General features: G+C 45.0%; 1 protein-coding gene across 1 annotated transcript in view; it reads right to left on the bottom strand.

Annotated features, from left to right (window-relative positions):
• Positions 1-17,824, bottom strand: part of SEPHS1 (selenophosphate synthetase 1) — a 34,222-nt gene that overhangs the window by 7,097 nt on the left and 9,301 nt on the right. The window contains exons 3-7 of the mRNA XM_039478852.2: positions 16,241-16,344; positions 13,521-13,628; positions 10,791-10,945; positions 5,568-5,658; positions 4,230-4,329 (exon numbers count right to left, since the gene is read on the bottom strand). Coding sequence (XP_039334786.1) covers positions 4,230-4,329; positions 5,568-5,658; positions 10,791-10,945; positions 13,521-13,628; positions 16,241-16,344 — 558 coding nt within the window. The remainder of the gene's footprint in view (positions 1-4,229; positions 4,330-5,567; positions 5,659-10,790; positions 10,946-13,520; positions 13,629-16,240; positions 16,345-17,824) is intronic.

The raw sequence follows: 17,824 nt of genomic DNA, 5'->3' as shown, positions 1-17,824 counted from the left end.
TACGCAGGGAACTCTACTGCCCTAACAATCCCGAGCGGTCTGCCTGATCCTCTTCCTCCCTGATGACCTCTCGCCACCGCTGATCTTTTGTCCATCTCTACAGTTTTGCCTTTTCCAGAACGGCATAGAGTTGGAATCCTTCTGTATGAAGCCTTTTCAGACTGGTTTCTTTCACTTAAGTCATAAGCACTTAAGGTTTCTTTACATCTTTTCACAGCTTGATAGCTCATTTCTTTTTACGGCTCAGTAATATTCCATAGTACAGACACACTACTGTTTATTTATCTATTCGTCCACTCATCTATTGAAGAAAGGAATGGTTACTTCCAATTTTGGCAATTATGAATAATGCTGTTATGAACATTTGCCCCCAGGCTTTCGTAAGAATTTAAATTTTCAACTTCTTTGAGTAAATATCAAGGAACACAACTGCTGCATCACATATTTAGTTTCATAAGAAACTGCTAAACTCACTTTCAAAGTGGCTGTCCCATTTTTCATTCCTACCAGCAATGAATGAGTTCCTTCCTGTTTCTCTACATCCTTGCCAGCAGCTGGTATTATCAGCGGTTTTTAATTATTTATTTATTTTTAAGACAGGGTCTCGCTTTGTCACCCAGGCTGGAGTGTAGTGGTGCCATCACAGGTTACTGCAGCCTAGACCCCCTGTGCTCAAGTGATCCTCCCACGTAGCTGGGACTGAGGCGCAAGCCACCATGTCCAGCTAATTTTTGTATTTTTTTTGGTAAAGATGAGGTTCACCATGTTGGCCAGGCTACTGTCAGTGTTTTGGATTTTAGCCGTTCTAATAGGTATGTAGTGGCATCTCGTCACTGCTTTAATCTACAATCCCCTACTGACATGTGGCACTGAGGTTTTTTATGTTTATTTGCCATCTGTATACCTTTTTAGGTGGCGTCTGTCAAGTCTCTGGGCCATGTTTAAACTGCATCATCATTGCTTTTTAAGAATTCTTTGTATATTTTGAATACCTGACCTTGAACAGGTACTTGGCAAAACTTTTCTCCCAGTCTGTGGCTTGTCTTTTCATCCTCTTAAACAGTGTCTTTCACAGAGCAGAAGTTGTTTATGTTAATAAAGCCAAACTTAGCAATTTTTTCTTAACGGATAGTGCTTTTGGTGTTGTAAGTCATCACCAAACCTAGAGCCACCTAAATTTTCTGTGCTGTTATCTTCTTCCAGGCTTGTATTATTGTGTTTTGTTTAGGTCTACAACTCATTGATATGGTTTGACTCTGTGTCCCCACCCAAACCTCATCTCGAACGGTAATGCCCTCATATCAAGAGAGGGTCCTGGTGAGAGGTGACTGAATCAGGGGGTGGTTCCCCCATGCTGTTACCGTGATAGTGAATGAGATCTCACAAGAGCTGATGGTTTTGTAAGCGGCAGTTTCCCCTGCTCCTCTCCGCCCTGCTGCCTCCTAAAGAAGGTACCTGCTTTCCCTTCACCATCCACCGTGATTGTAAGTTTCCTGAGGCCTTCCTGGCCACGCGGAACTGTCAGTCAATACAGCCTCTTTCCTTTATAAATCACTCCGTCTCAGCGATTTACGGCAGTGTGAAAACACACTAATATACTCATTTTGAGTTAATCCTTGTGAAAGGTGTAAGATCTGCATCCAGAATCATTTTTTTCATGTGAATGTTCATGTGTTCCACCACCATTTGGTGAAGACTCTTTTCTCCAATGAATTGGTTTTGCTTGTTTGTCAAAAATCAGTTGACTATTATGGGGATCTACCTCTGGGCTGTCTATTGTGTTCCTCTGATCCATAACATTTAAAATTTTTTTTGACATATGTTCTCACTCTGTCACCCAGGCTGGAGTGCAGTGGTATGATCACCACTCACTGCAGTCTCAAAATCCCAGGCTCAAGTAACCCTCCCACCTCAGCCTCTTGAGTAGCTGGGACTACAGGAACGCGCCACCATGCCCAACTCGTTTTTGTTTTTGTTTTTTTAAAGAGACGACATGGGGTCTATGTTGCCTACGGTGGTCTCAAAATGCTCGACTCAAGTGATCCTCCTGCCTCAGCCTCCTGAAGTGCTGGATTATAGGTGTGAGCCATTGTGCCTGGCTATACCTTTCTTACAAGTAACAACAAATTACAGAATATTTTTATTTCCAAATGAATTGTTAAAAAATAGGTAAAAGATAATTGTGCTACATTTCTCTGGTAGAACATCATCTAGCCATTAAAAATTATGTATAGGCCGGGTGTGGTGGCTCATGCCTGTAATCCCAGCACTTTGGGAGGCCGAGGCAGGTGGATCACAAGGTCAACAGATCGAGACCATTATGGCCAACATAGTGAAACCCCGTTTCTACTAAAAATACAAAAATTAGCTGGGCGTGGTAGCACACGCCTATAATCCCAGTTACTCCGGAGGCTGAGGCAGGAGAATCTCTTGAACCCAGGAGGTGGACGTTGCAGTGAGCTGACATGGAGCCACTGCACTCCAGCCTGCTGACAGAGCAAGACCCCGTTTCAAAAAAGAAAAAAATTATGTATACTAGGAGGCTGGGTGTGGTGGCTGACACCTGTAATACCAGCACTTTGGGAGGCCAAGGTGGGCTAATCACCTGAGGTCAAGAGTTCGATACCAGCCTGGCCAACATAGTGAAACCCCGTCTCTACCCAAACACAAAAATCATCCAGGTATGGTGTTGCACACCTGTAGTCCCAGCTACTGGGAAGGCTGAGGCAAGATAATTGCTTGAACCTGGAAGGCAGAGGTTGCACTGAGCCAAGATCCCACCACTGCACTCCAGCGTGAGCAACCCTTAGACTCTGTCTCAAAAAAAAAAAAAAAAAAAAATTATGTGTCCTCAGATATATAATATGGGAAACATCACTAATATCAAATGAGTAAACGCAGACACTCCAAATACATATACTAACCACTTATACAGGAAAAACTTACGCTAACCACTACCTTAAAACAACAATAGTAAACCACCAGCCAAATGTGAAAAAAGTCCTGGAAGAATACATAAAAATGCTGGCAGGAGCTGCTTCGGGAGGAGGGACTACAGACAACTTTTTTCTCTATTATTTCCATTTTCTAAAAACTTTTCTATAATAAGCATGTAATTCTTGTATAGTAGAAAAAATTTATAAAATACATTAGAAGAAAAAACATATTCAAAAAAGCTTTTTAAACATAGTGTGCCAATGAAAACTGTGGTGAATGCTTTGGAAGACAGTGTGGCACTATCTATAAAAGCTGAGCCAGTATTGATCTCTTACATGAGCATCAGAGGGCTCGGCTCAGGAAGTTCACAGCAGTCACCCCCTGTCAAACAAGAGAGCAGGGAAGGCAGTGGAAAATCGGACAGCAGTCAAAAGGAATCTACTACAGCTACAGACAACAAGGAGACTCTCAGGAACACTGGAGGATAAAACAAGTAAAAAAAAACGCAAAACTAATTCTTTGTTTAAGAACACAAGGGCTGTGCGATAAAAAATAACCTAAAATGCAAGAAAATAAACACAAAATTCAGTGGTTACCTCTAAGCAGGAATGCAGGGGGTGGGATGGGAGTGGGGGCATCATCTATGTTATGATAGCTCCAGTATATTAAACTTTCTCAATTTCCATTCTGAATGTTGGTCTGCTTTCAAATCTTACATGGGTAACCCACAAAAATGCTCTTTTTTTTTTTTTTCTTTTTGAGACAGAGCCTCCTACACTCGCCCAGGCTGGAGTGCAGTGGTGTGATCTCAGCTCACTGCAGCCTCCACCTCCTGGGTTCAAGCAATTCTCCTGCCTCAGCCTCCTGAGCAGCTGGGACTACAGGTGTGCGCCACCATATCCAGCTAATTTTTGAATTTTTAGTGGAGATGGGGTTTCACCATGTTGGCCAGGCTGGTCTCCATCTCCTGACCTCATGATCCCGCCCAACTTGGCCTCCCAAAGTGCTGGGATTACAAGCGTGAGCCACCAGACTCGGCACCCACATAAATGCTTTCTAGAAATAGTTCCTCTATCAGATGTTAGAACTTCCTTCTTAATTATAAACCACTGTAGGTTGGGGACCATCTGCATGATCTATAGAATGCCAACCTGGTACCAGCAGAGGACGGTCTGTCATCACTGGCTGAAAATCTGGCCACCTACTCTGAGACTGTGTGTGACCTGCAAAGCCTATAAAGACATTTACTCTCCTGGACCCCGGGACCGAAGCGCCCTTCCCGCCTGCCATACCTGTCCTGTTGAGCCTCGCCATGTTCATCATCGCCTCCTGGTAGGCCAGCTCTACATCTTCTTGGGTGACAACTAGCTTAATTTTATTCCATTTCTCAGGCTAATAACAGGGGTGAGGGAGAAAAGGGGAAAATGTGATTAATCTTTACTTCTAGCCACTGACAAAAAAAAGCACCTTTTTCTTAGTTAACTTCTGGAGAGTTTAATTTAATACAGATAATGGAATTTTCCAACTCTTTGGTTTTTCTGTGGATCCCATTTTAGATGTCCATGAGACCTGTCAGCACGGTGTCTTTTCTGTTCTCATCCCACATTTCTGCAATCCAATGCTGTCGTTTACTGGGTATGTGTAGCCTGCAGGATCTGCGGCAGCACTGCTGTACATGTGGTGTAGTGTCCCGCTAGTGCAGACAGACTCGCCCATCCCTGACACTCCCCACCTCACCTGCTTCCAGCTTCCTGTTAGCTCAGTCCTGGGAGGTGGGGCTGGAAGGCACCTCCATGCAACATCCTTGTAACGGCCTTCCACTCTGCTCCCCGTCACCGGGGGAGAGGGAAAAGCAGCTCAAGAATGTGGCAGCCTTAGACAATTTCTCTACCCTGCTACATCAAGCTAAGATATACCTGATTGATAAAGGACGTGCAATTATTGATTAGTCTCTTTCAACTGTTTCTTAGGACTGGAAGTTTCAGGTGATAATTGTAGAAATTAAATGCACTACGACATGTGAGAATATACCGCAATCTTAATAACTTGTGGGTTGTTATGGTAATGAGGAAAACCAACCTTACAGCATAATTATACCTCACTGGAAAAACGACCCAGGAGACATATCCTCATTCTAGAAAGATTGATTCTCCACGAGAGAATTATTTATCAAAATGTTCTGAGTTACAAATCAGTTTAAAAAGACAAAACTATCAAACAAAAACAACCAAAAGCTGCAAAAAACAATGAAAGCTGTCAGTAACCCTGGGTTTATTTATACCCCAAACACCACTTTTTTCACAAATTCTCCTTCATATATTTCTTAGTGATGTTTAGGACCTCAGAGACTATCTCAGGGCCAAGTACACAGAGCTAACCCCCTGCCCAGCAAATTCTTGATAGAAACATCTTAAAGCCCCAAGGTGGGGCTACCTACCACAGTCAAGCACTTTGTATGCAAAACTGTTATTTACAGAATAGGAACAAGCCCTCGGATTTCTTTAAGGACTTGACTAATATTAACTTCCTGGACATGCAACTAAAAAAAACCTCACTTCCCAAATCCTCCAACAAAAATTCCCTGCGAACTTCCATTCCCCTCACTCCCATTACAGCTGTGGTTTACTCACAATATCCAGCCACTGGTGCACAGCCACTGCCACCTGTGTCCCAAGGGGTTTTGTCAACACCAGCACGTCCCCTGGCACTGCATTGTCTGGCCTGAAGAAAAGAGAAAGGGTGCATTCTAGTCAAACTAACCGAGGAGATGAACTCATTGTCATTAACACAGAGAAGGAATATTGTGTAGAAAATCTATCTGCCTTTGCATTTACTTAAATTGAGGCCAACTACCAGCAAGTATGGGACAGAGCCTTGCAACCTGCTACTGAAGCTATTGCTAGAACAAAACATTTAGCTGTCAGGCTGGGTGCAATGGCTCATGTCTGTAATCCCAGCACTTGGAGAGGTCAACGTTGGAGGATCATTTGAGCCCAGGAGTTAGAGACCAGCCTGACCATGTCTCAAAAATTATATATATATATATATATTTAAATGGAAACATTTAGCCTCCAAAGATTTCATTAGGCCCAGATTTGCCCTCAGCCACATATGAGTGTGTGTGTAATTTTCACTACAGACCCACTGGTATTCAAAAGTGATCTGAGGCAACAAAGCTTCTCAAACAGAAGTACTTCGTTAGGACCACTGATATGCTACAGACTCAGGTGGGATTTTTCGGCCCATGGGATTTGGTGGCAATCTGTGGGTCTAATGTCTTGGTGATTTCTACATCCATGCTCTCAAATTCAGACTGACCAATTTTGAGTTTCCTACATGGTATCCAGGTGCCTTACGAGTCCCTGTCTTAGAAACAGAAGGCAATACTAAAAAGGTAGCTCTCAAAGATGACCACTGGTCCCCCAAATGAAACATCTATCAGATTTGCATCCTCACTACCCGGCAGCAGGTCTGATAGCTGTCCCTTTACCAGCTTCAGGAGCTGAGCACATCAGTGTTCCATCCCCTGACGCTGGCCCCCTCCAGTACTCACCCAAGTTGATGAAAACAAAGCCAGGGCTGCAGACTTCAGTATCAACACCCAGCTCCCTAGCTCAACCTATTCTATTTGTAGCCCCTCTCACTTTGAAAAATAGAACGCTGTGACTATGCAAGAAGCTTGCTTTCCAAAAACCAGACCTGAAAACATAAATGTCTTTCAATTCAGACTCAGTTGTACCATAAAGCTGATACAGTTTTTCTTTGAGAAGGAGTCTACTCTGTCACCCAGGCTGGAGTGCAGTGGTGCAATCTTGGCTCACTGCAATCTCTGCCTCCTGGGTTTAAGGGATTCTCCTGACTCAGCCTCCGGAGTAGCTGGGATTACAGGCACCCACCACCATGCCTGGCTAATTTTTTGTATTTTTAGTAGAGATGGGGTTTCACCATGTTGGCCAGGCTGGTCTTGAACTCCCGACCTCAGGTAATCCACCCACTTCGGCCTCCCAAAATGCTGGATTACAGGTGTGAGCCACCGCACCCAGCCGAGCTGATATATTCTTGCACTTCACCAGTTACGTGCAACCTATGAATTTACATCAACAATTTAAGTGTGATAAAACTAGTGGGTTACTTTTAAGTTTAAGGACAATATTTGATGGCATATAGTTACATGTACAGGCTCCTTCATCTTTTACAAAGAAAACATAGGTGCTGTTGGTCAAAAATTCACTGAAGGCCTGGTACGGTGGCTCACACCTGTAATCTCAGCACTTGGGAGGCTGATGTGGGTGGATCGCTTGAGGCCAGAAATTCAAGGCCACCCTGGCCTATGTGGTGAAATCCATCTCTACTAAAAATACAAAAAATTGGCCGGGCGCGGTGGCTCAAGCTTGTAATCCCAGCACTTTGGGAAGCCGAGGCGGGTGGATCACGAGGTCGAGAGATCGAGATCATCCTGGTCAACATGGTGAAACCCCATCTCTACTAAAAATACAAAAAATCAGCTGGGCATGGTGGCATGTGCCTGTAATCCGAGCTACTCAGGAGGCTCAGGCAGGAGAACTGCCTGAGCCCAGGAGGCGGAGGTTGCGGTGAGCCGAGATCGCGCCATTGCACTCCAGCCTGGGTAACAAGAGCGAAACTCCGTCTCAAAAAAAAAAAAAAAAAAAAAAAAAACAAAAAATTTAGCTGGGCCTGGTGACACATGCCTCTAATCTCAGCTACTAGGTAATCTGAGGCATGAGAATCACTTGAACCCACGAGGCAGGGGTTGCAGTGAGTCGAGATCGTGCCTCTGCACGCAAGCCTGGGCAACAGAGCGAGAATATGTCTCAAAAAAAAAATTTTAGCCGGGCGCGGTGGCTCAAGCCTGTAATCCCAGCACTTTGGGAGGCCGAGGCGGGCGGATCACAAGGTCGAGAGATCGAGACCAACCTGGTCAAGATGGTGAAACCCCGTCTCTACTAAAAATACAAAAAATTAGCTGGGCATGGTGGCGCGTGCCTGTAATCCCAGCTACTCAGGAGGCTGAGGCAGGAGAATTGCCTGAGCCCAGGAGGCGGAGGTTGCGGTGAGCCGAGATCGCGCCATTGCACTCCAGCCTGGGTAACAAGAGCAAAACTCCGTTTCAAAAAAAAAAAAAAAAAAAAAAATTTTGTTTGTTTTAATTGAAGCTGATTTTAACATTTTTTTCCTTTTTTTTTTTTTTAAAGACAGGGCTCAATGCAACCTCAATCTTCTAGGGTCAAGTAACCTTCCCACTTCAGCCTCCCAGTAGCTGGGACTACAGGCAGGTGCCACCACAATGGGCTCATTTATTTTTATTTTTGTAGGAACAAGGTCTCCCTATGTTACCTAGGCTGGCCTTAAACTCCTGGGCTCAAGCAACCTTCTGGCCTTGGCCTCCCCACAGCGCTGGAATTACAGAAGTGAGCCACTATGCCCAATCCTGTCTGAATCTTCTGCCACCACTTAGTTCTAAGTGGAATGTCTGAGAGCTACTGACGTAAAACATTTGCCGGGGTTGGGCGCAGTGGCTCACCTGAGGCTATCAGTTCAAGACCAGCCTGGCCAACATGGTGAAACCCTGTTTCTACCAAAGATACAAAATCAGCAGGGTATGGTGGCGGGTGCCTATAATCCTAGCTACTGGGGAGGCTGAGTCAGGAGAATCGCTTGAACCTGGGAGGCGGAGACTGCAGTGAGCCAAAATCGCACCATTGCACTCCAGCCTAGGCAACAAGAGTAAACTCCACTTCAATTTTTTTTTTTTGCTGGGAAAATAAAACCTTGATGTAAGCAAAATGCAACACCCTTAACAGGAAAGCTGTCAGATAATGACCCTCAAAAGAGCTTTCATCAACTAAAAAATGAGCAAAAGATATGAACATATTAAAAGTTAGAAAAAAGCCACCAAACAGATCAGCACTGACCCAGACATCTGTTAACACACTGTATTGGTTCAGATGTGGGGAAAGTGATTCACCGCTGGTGGAAACGAACTGGTAGCAAAATTACAAGCACACATACCCTCTGACTTGGCAATTCTATTTTGAAAACTTTCTTACCTATAGATTCCCAAATGTACAAAATGACCTACATGTCGGCAATAGATTGGCTAGAAATACAAAGAGAGGCTGCCTCTGCCGAGCGAAAAGGGCAGAATTCCAAAGGTGTGAGAACGCTCTGCAATGCAAAGGCCCTCACCAACGCACGGGCGAGGCTCTCTGCACTGCAGAGCCTTCTCACACCGCTGGGATTCTGAACCATGTGAACACAGTACCTTATCCGTACCTAACCAAAACATAAAATATATAACTGGAGTTTCTACTTCCTTCAGCGAAAAAGACTGGCTTTTCTTAGAAAAACATCAAGTGTGCAAAGTTGACAACTTGGGGCGAAACTTCTCCAAAGAAGACACACAAATGTGCGGTAAGCGCATGAAAAGATGCTCAGCCTCAACCGTCACCAGGCGGACAAAAATCAAACCACAAAGAGATGCTACTTCACACCGCTATGCTGGCTAGAATCCAAAAGACAGACACAAAAACAAGGACTGAGGCATTGTAGAGAAACTGGGATCCTCATACATTGCTACCGGGAAAGTAAAATGGCACAGCCATATTGGAGACCAGTCTGATGATTCCTCAAGTTAAACACAATTACCACATGATCAGCCAATACTTCGGTATACACCCAAGAGAACTGGCACTTACGTCCACGAAAAACTTACACGAGTGTTCATGGCATCATCCCTGACAGGTAGCAGCCCAAAGGTCATTCCTAATAGGTGGAGACAACCCAAAGGTCCATCACCCGAGGAACGGCTAAAGCATGGCACGTCCATGCAGTGGATTATGCAGCCATGGAAAGGAATGCAATACTGATTCATGCTACAACATGGATGTCCCAGAAACACGTGGCTACATGAATGAAGCCAGACACAGCATGTCATGTTGCATGATTCCATTTCTACACAATGTCCAGAATGGCAAATTCCTAGAGACAAAAGTACATTCTTGGTTGCCAGGGGATGGAGCAGGAGGGAACTGGGAGTGAGCTACAGGGCTTCTTTTTGGGGTGACAAAACTGCCCTGAATTGGATAGTGATGACGGGCGCACAACCTTGTGAATACTAAAAACCAACATGCTGTTTACTTCAAAATGATGTGCTATATGTTATGTGAAATATACTTCAATTCAACAACCTGAAATGTCTTAAAAACAGGATTAAAGTACTGACACACGTGACAAAATAGATGCCCCTTAAAAGTAGCTAATGCTATGCTAAGAGAAAGAATCCAGCATAAGGAAGGGGGACTACAGAGTCACAGCCAACGAGGATGGGGTTTCTTCCTGAAGTGATGAAAACGTCCTAACATCAACTCTGGTAATGATTGTACAATTAACCTCTGACATGTATGCGTAAAATGGATGAATTATATAGTAAGCAAATTATATCTTACTACATCTATTTCTTTTTTTTGAGATGGAGTCTTGTTGTGTTGCCCAGGCTAGAGTGCAGTGGCACGATCTCAGCTCACTGCAACCTCCACCCCTAGGTTCAAGCGATTCTCTTGCCTCAGCCTCCTGAGTAGCTGGAACTACAGGTGGGTGCCACTATGCCTGGCTAAATTTTGTATTTTTAGTAGAGACAGGGTTTCACCACATTGGCCAGGCTGGTCTCAAACTCCTGACCTCAAAGGATCTACCTGCCTTGGCCTCCCAAAGTGTTGGGATTACAGGGGTGAGCCACCGCACCCAAATGTAACGACATCTTATTTTTGAAAAGAGAGGAGAGAGAGAGAGAGAGAAAGAAACGGTCAGGTGACACGAAACAAAAATCAACTTACATGATAAATTCATTGGGCTGGCAGACAGTGGTAGCGACTCCCCCCAGGACAATCCAGGGGTTTAGTACTGTTTGGCCGCCCGTTACAGATGTTCCTGCTTCCTCAGCTGCGTCTTTAAAACCTTGGATAATCAGAGGCATCACTTTATCCCTTTCCTAGGGTTGAAAAAGATATAAATAAAACGTCAAAGAATTCGGTTCAAAATCCAGAAAGGGTGGTTTTTACACTTACAGTTATTAAAATCCCAAAGGAAGTCCTGAAAGTTTACGACAGGGCAGGGTGTTAACCAAAGCTACGGGCCAGGCGCAGTTGCTCATTCCTGTAATCCCAGCACTTGGGAGGCCGAGGTGAGCAGACAGCTTGAGCCCAGGAGTTTAAGGTCAGCCTGGGCAACACAGTGAGACCCACTTCTCTACAAAATATGTAAAAAACTGCTGGGCAGCCGGGCGCGGTGGCTCAAGCCTGTAATCCCAGCACTTTGGGAGGCCGAGGCGGGTGGATCACGAGGTCAAGAGATCGAGACCATCCTGGTCAACATGGTGAAACCCCGTCTCTACTAAAAATACAAAAAATTAGCTGGGCATCGTGGTGCATGCCTGTAATCCCAGCTACTCAGGAGGCTGAGGTTGTAGTGAGCTGAGATCGTGCCATTGCACTCCAGCCTGGGTAACAAGAGCGAAACTACGTCTCAAAAAAAAAAACCAAAAACAAAAACAAACAAACAAAATAAACTGCTGGGCATGGTGGTATGAGCCTGTGGTCCCGGCTATTTTGGAGGCTGAGGCTGCTGCAGTGAGCTCTCTCATCACACCACTGCACTCCAGCCTGGACAACACAAGGAGTTTCTGTCTCAAAAACCAACAGCCGGGCATGGTGGCTCACGCACTTTGGGAGGCCACCCATGTTGTAATCCCAGCACTTTGGTAGCCGAGGCGGGTGGTTCACTTGAAGTCAGGAGCTTGAGACCAGCCTGGCCAACATGGTGAAATCCCCATATCTAAAAAATAATACAAAATTAGCCAGGGTGGCGCATGCCTGTAATTCCAACTATTTGGGAAGCCGAAGCAGGAGAATCACTTGAACCCAGGAGGTGGAGTGATTGAACTTGAACCCAGGTTGTGGTGAGCCAAGGTCGCACCACTGCACTCTAGCCTGGATGACAAGGGCAAAGCTCAGTCTCAAAAACAAAAACAAAAACAAAAAACAAACAAAAGCAATGTGAAAAAACATTTCCCACTGTAATAATTGTATCCAGTGCTGGAAGATGTTCTAGGCAACAATGTAGACAAAGCCCAGACACCAACACTGTCTGTGACTCAGTGCACTGGACCAGCCCTACGTCTGATGACTGCTGCAAGCCAGCTGCCCAATGCTGGCTTCTTCGCACAGGTCCCCTGCCCTGGAGTAGGTGTCCATCCTACCAAGGACTGGCTGCGGGTCATGAGTAACCTACACGGGCAGAGTCCGTACCAAGACCACCATGCACCACTGACTGCCATAGGCCATGTTTTAGGGCAGGACAGGGCCTAATGGAAACTCAAATTTCTCTAAGCCAGGGCAAACTATGGGGGGTTTGGGGGACAAAAATAAGTACCTGTCTACCTAAGCAGGAATTTATTTCTGGTTCAAAGAACAGGTTCAGGTAGCGAGAGCACTGAATGCCAGGTGATGACACAGAGGTGTGAACACGTGGGTCCCCTAGTCCAGTCACTGACTATTTCCACGGCATCCCCAGCCACAGCAGAGCGGGCGCCCTCTAAGTGCCACGTGTCCCAGATCTGTAAGGCTGTGCCTGATTTACACTGAGGTACCATCACTATGGCCCAAACTTTATTTTAGACGACACATAAAAATGTCTTGGGCCAGGCGTGGTAGTTTACACCTGTAATCCCAGCACTTAGGGAGTCTGAGGTGGGTGGATCACCTGGAGTCAGGAGTTTGAGAACAGCTCGATCAACATGGTGAAACCCTGTCTCTACTAAAAATTAAAAAAATAGCCGGGCGCAGTGGCTCAAGCCTGTAATCCCAGCACTTTGGGAGGCCGAGGCGGGTGGATCACGAGGTCAAGAGATCGAGACCATCCTGGTCAACATGGTGAAACCCCGTCTCTACTAAAAACACAAAAAATTAGCTGGGCGTGGTGGCGCGTGCCTGTAATCCCAGCTACTCAGGAGACTGAGGCAGGAGAATTGCCTGAACCCAGGAGGCAGAGGTTGCGGTGAGCCGAGATCGCGCCATTGCACCCCAGCCTGGGTAACAAGAGCGAAACTCCGTCTCAAAAAAAAAAAAAAAAAAAAAAAAAAAAAATTAAAAAAATAGGTGGGTGTGGTGGTGCACACCTGTAATCCCAGCTACTTGGGAGGCTGTGGTAGGACAACTGCTCAAACCTGGGAGGCAGAGGTTGCAGTGGACAGAGACTGCACCACTGCACTCCAGCCTGGACAACAGAGTGAGACTCCCATCTCAAAAAAAAAAAGAAAAGAAAAAAAGTCTCAGTTTCAGTCTACTGGGAAGAGAGAAAAAGAGCAGGTGGCAGAAATGAAGAGATGAATAGGCCAGGCTCTCTCGTTTTAATTTACAGATAACTGTCCAAAAGTGGAGAGCCAGAAGGAGCACAGGAAGCCATATGGCCCGGGCTCCCCACTTTCCAGATGGGAAGCGAAGACTAACCAAGGCCAGAGATGCCACTTGGACATCACAGCCAGGCAGCAGCTGGCGGCTCCTACTTACCCTGTCGGTCATTTTATTACTGACTCCAAGGAGCATCAGCATATTGTCACATTCCGTGACCCCCATTGCGTAGAGGTCACTGAGGACATTGGCACATGCTATCCTGCCCTGGGAAGAGAGGGAAATGTGAGAAAGGACGACCGGGGACTTTCCATCTGCAGAAACTGAGTGTGAGCCATGGAGTGAACTCCACAGAGAAACTGGGGACTTTCCAGGAGTGGGAGCTACTGGATGGGGTCCTCAGTTTCTGCGACTTGCAGACTGGCGACCTTTCCTGCATCATGGAGTCACCAGGCCACTCGTTTTTTTCTCAGACTTTACTGTTACTACTACCTCTTTCTTGTGCATAACAAAGAAGGTACAAGTTCTTCCCATTCTAAATTTTGGAACTCTGCAATTTATTTAGATACGCAAAGGGGTATACGTACAGGGAATGAGGTGGAGAAGTAGGGTTAGAACTGACAGTCTGTGGGGGAAGAGCTATGGAGTGAAAAAGCCTGCAAACAACTCTCCTAAAGAAAAGCTGGAAACAGCCACAGATCCCAAACAGATTCTCAAAATGGCTGGCTTTAGTGATTACAGAGGAGATCCTTTTTATGCACTTGCATTAAGAAATGTTTGTAGCTTAGTCTGGGCGCGATAGCTCACGCCTGTAATCCCAATACTTTGGGAGGCTGAGGCAGGAAGATCACTTGAGGCCAGGAGTTCCAGACCAGCCTGGCAAACATGGCAAAACCCTGTTTCTAATAAAAATGCAAAAATTAGCTCAGCATGGTGGTGCACACCTGTAGTTGCAGCTACTTGGGAGGCTGAGACATGAGACTCACTTGAACCTGGGAGGTGGAGGATGCAGTGAGCTGAGATCGCACCACTGCATTCCAGCCTGGGTGACAGAACAAAACAAAAAAATCTTGTACCTTCTTTTCAAGGTTGTATCTGATAAACAGAAAAGTTATCTTATTTAGGAAGCAAACAAAAAAAATAAGCAAATAAAAAAATATTCAAGGCTGAAGTCATATTGTTTCCTAAAGAAAAAGAGAAGCATTTCCCAGTAAATGGTATCATTTTCTTGGGAACTTTCAAATACAATTCAACAGAAATATGGTAATGAAGATTTTTTTAATTGCCACTGGAGACTTTTATTTTATTTTATTTATTTATTTTTCTTTTTTGAGACGGAGTTTTGCTCTTGTTACCCAGGCTGGAGTGCAATGGCGCGATCCTGGCTCACTGCTGGCTCACTGCAACCTCCGCCTCCTGGGTTCAGGCAATTCTCCTGACCACTGGAGACTTTTAAAAGTTAAGTTGCCCTTATCTAAACTGTTACTGATTTATAGACAGTAAACAGAAAATTAAGTTTTTCTTCTGACATAGGATAATCAAACTCTCAAGTGTTATCATTTCCAGTGGCTGCTTAATTGCTTGCTTTATGCTTTCTTACGGATTCCTGGAGGTCGGCAATGCAGCTCAGCAACCATCTGTGGCCGCACTTCCGTAACACCAAGCCAGTCCGCAAGGCCAACAGATGGTCTGCAACTTGAACAAGCCAATCGCTAGTTAGGGGGGCAGCGATTTAGTGCCTCTTCTGTTCTGGGTGCTCTCATTTTAGAAAATGCTGGAAGACGATGGACTCTGGTTTTAGCCATCCCTGTCACCTGGTGGAGTGGGACCTGGGCTGTGGCATACCAGCCCAGTCTCAAGTGTACTCCTCCAGAGGAGAGAACAGAGAGATGTGCAGAAGGAATACAGGTTTCCAATAACCTGTGTATCTGTCACTGGTACCTGAGGGGGAACACCCTCCATGTGGCTGCCTCATGATAAAGTCCCTGCAGTGCAGACTGATCCCACTGTCCTTGCCACACAGGAAGAACACCTGGCATTTTATAGCAAACCGGATATTCCCAATCTCTCCACTGGCTCCTCCTGGGTGGTGGGGAAATGGGGTTAAAGGTTGGGTGGATCAAAGAGTGGCTGGCTGCAACCACTCAGTGAACAATTGGGGAACACACTTCAGCAGTGCACAATCAGTAGCTACGAACTTGAACTCAGTGGTCAGAAACCTACTACGCACAGCAGCACCTCACACAGTGGTGGGTGCTCGGGTGGCTGGGTGGGGTGAATTAACCAGGTATCAGGATTAATGTTTGAAACATCTAATTGTGATGAGATACTAGCTCCTTGATTTCTTGAAGGAAACATTTAGGATCAGTTCAATTACAGAGGAGAGTAACATCTCCAGCCTGAAACACAGGGGTGATGAAGGTTACCAATGTGAAAAGGAATACAGGTTTCCAATAATCAGTTAGTTATTTACTTGTCACTGGTACCTGAGGGGGTGTTCACTCTCAGGTACCAACCCCCTCAGTTACCAGTGACAAATAAATAGCCGATTACTGGAAACCTGTATTCCTTCTTCAAAGGAAAGGTGCAAGAAAGAAAAAAATGATGAAAACGTTGTTCCACTGACACTGTACTAAACAAAAAGTGTTCTTACTCTCAGCATGAACTCAGGTGCAACAGTAACCAAGGGCCTTCCTCCCTAACTGCTAAATGCACAGTGCCAAGTGTGGGCAGGGGACAGGCCCGACTTCAGCGACTGTGGGAGGCTGGGCAGGGTGGGGAGTACAGATATAACAGAAACAAAACCAAAACCCGAGCCACAATCCAAACCAAACGAATAAGCCCTTCCCGTCACAAAAAACACATCAGCTCACACTTACCATCATGTAAGGGTCGTCTACGATCGGGTAAATGTAATCTGTGGTTTGAACCAAGGAAAGCCCACCGTGCCTCAGAGGAATGACACAAGTATCCATTCCAATGCCTGTGGAGATGGAAGTCATTAGCATCCAGAAATAAAACGGGAAAGCCATTTCATTTTATACCACCAGTGCTCTGAACAGGAAGAGCTCATAAGATACTTATGGAAACTGTGGGCTGCCAATGAAGCCATGTGTTTCCTATCAAGAAGCGTAACTGAAATAAACGTGAAACATACCCAGCTTAAGATGGAAAATACCAATGAAAATATTACTCATCAAGACTAAACTCCAATATGGCATAATTTTAAAAACCTTAATGATGCCTTGAATAAAAATCTTCTTTTTCCCTGTATTATTTTTATTATATTATTTACTGTGTTGCCACAGCATGTGACTGGCACCATATGCAATTTCCTTGAAGATGAGAATAGAATAAACGGAACCTGGGTTATCTTAACTATAGTTACTTTGAGTACGTATTTAGACATTATCCTATTGTTCCATCAGAAAATCTGTAAAATATTTTTACAATGAAAAATGCCATTACAACATTTACATTTTAGTCAAAAGTCAAAATGATACACACGCAGATGAAAAGGAAAAACACCAATGGGCAATTCAACCAAAATTTCCAATCAAGCATGTATATAAACACTCTGGCATCTATGCCAGAGTAGTCAAGACTAGCGACTGCAGGCTGCACTCTTTTAAAAATTACCTGTAATGCAGGCATTTTACAAACTCAGACTAGCATTCCCACCAAGAAAGCTGAACACAGAGTGCAGCTCCAACCCCTCAGAAGGGCACTTTTCTGTCCTCTTACGAAGACAGCTGCTCCTTGGTATCTGTGGGGGACTGGTTCCAGACTCCCACAGACACCAAAATCCAACGATGCTCAAATTCCTGATTTGAGATGGCCCAATATTTGCATATAACCTACGCACATCTTCTCCCATACCTTAAATCATCTCTAGATCACCTATGATACTTAATTGATGTAATGCAATGTAAATATTTGTTATACTTTACTGTTTAGGGAATGACAAGACAAAAAATAAAGTCTGTACATATTCAGACACAATCATCCATTTTTTTCCCTGAATATTTTCAGTGTGTGGTTGGTTGAATCCGCTGATGAGGATTCCTTGGATTTGGAGGGGGCCATTGTATCTATTTTGCAGTCCAACAGCCAAAAGCAGGGAAAAATTCAGGACTGCCGGGCATAGTAGCTCACTGCTGTAATCCCAGCACTTTGGGAGGCTGAGGTGGGTGGATCACGAGGTCAGGAGTTCAAGACCAGTTTGGCCAAGACAGTGAAACCCCATCTCTATTAAAAATACAAAAATGAGCCAGGTGTGGTGGCTCACGCCTGTAATCCCAGCACTTTGGGAGGCTGAGGTGGATCACAGGGTCAAGAGATTGAGACTATCCTGGCCAACATGATGAAACCCCGTCTCCACTAAAAATACAAAAAAATTAGCCAGGTGTGGTGGCATGTGCCTGTGGTCTCAGCTGCTCAGGAGGCTGAGGTAGAAGAATCGC

Source organism: Saimiri boliviensis, chromosome 8, assembly GCF_048565385.1.
Source record: "Saimiri boliviensis isolate mSaiBol1 chromosome 8, mSaiBol1.pri, whole genome shotgun sequence".
In the NCBI taxonomy this organism is placed as follows: Eukaryota; Metazoa; Chordata; class Mammalia; order Primates; family Cebidae; genus Saimiri; species Saimiri boliviensis.
The sequence above is the reverse complement of the archived record's forward strand: the minus strand, read 5'-3'. Positions and strand labels throughout refer to the sequence as shown.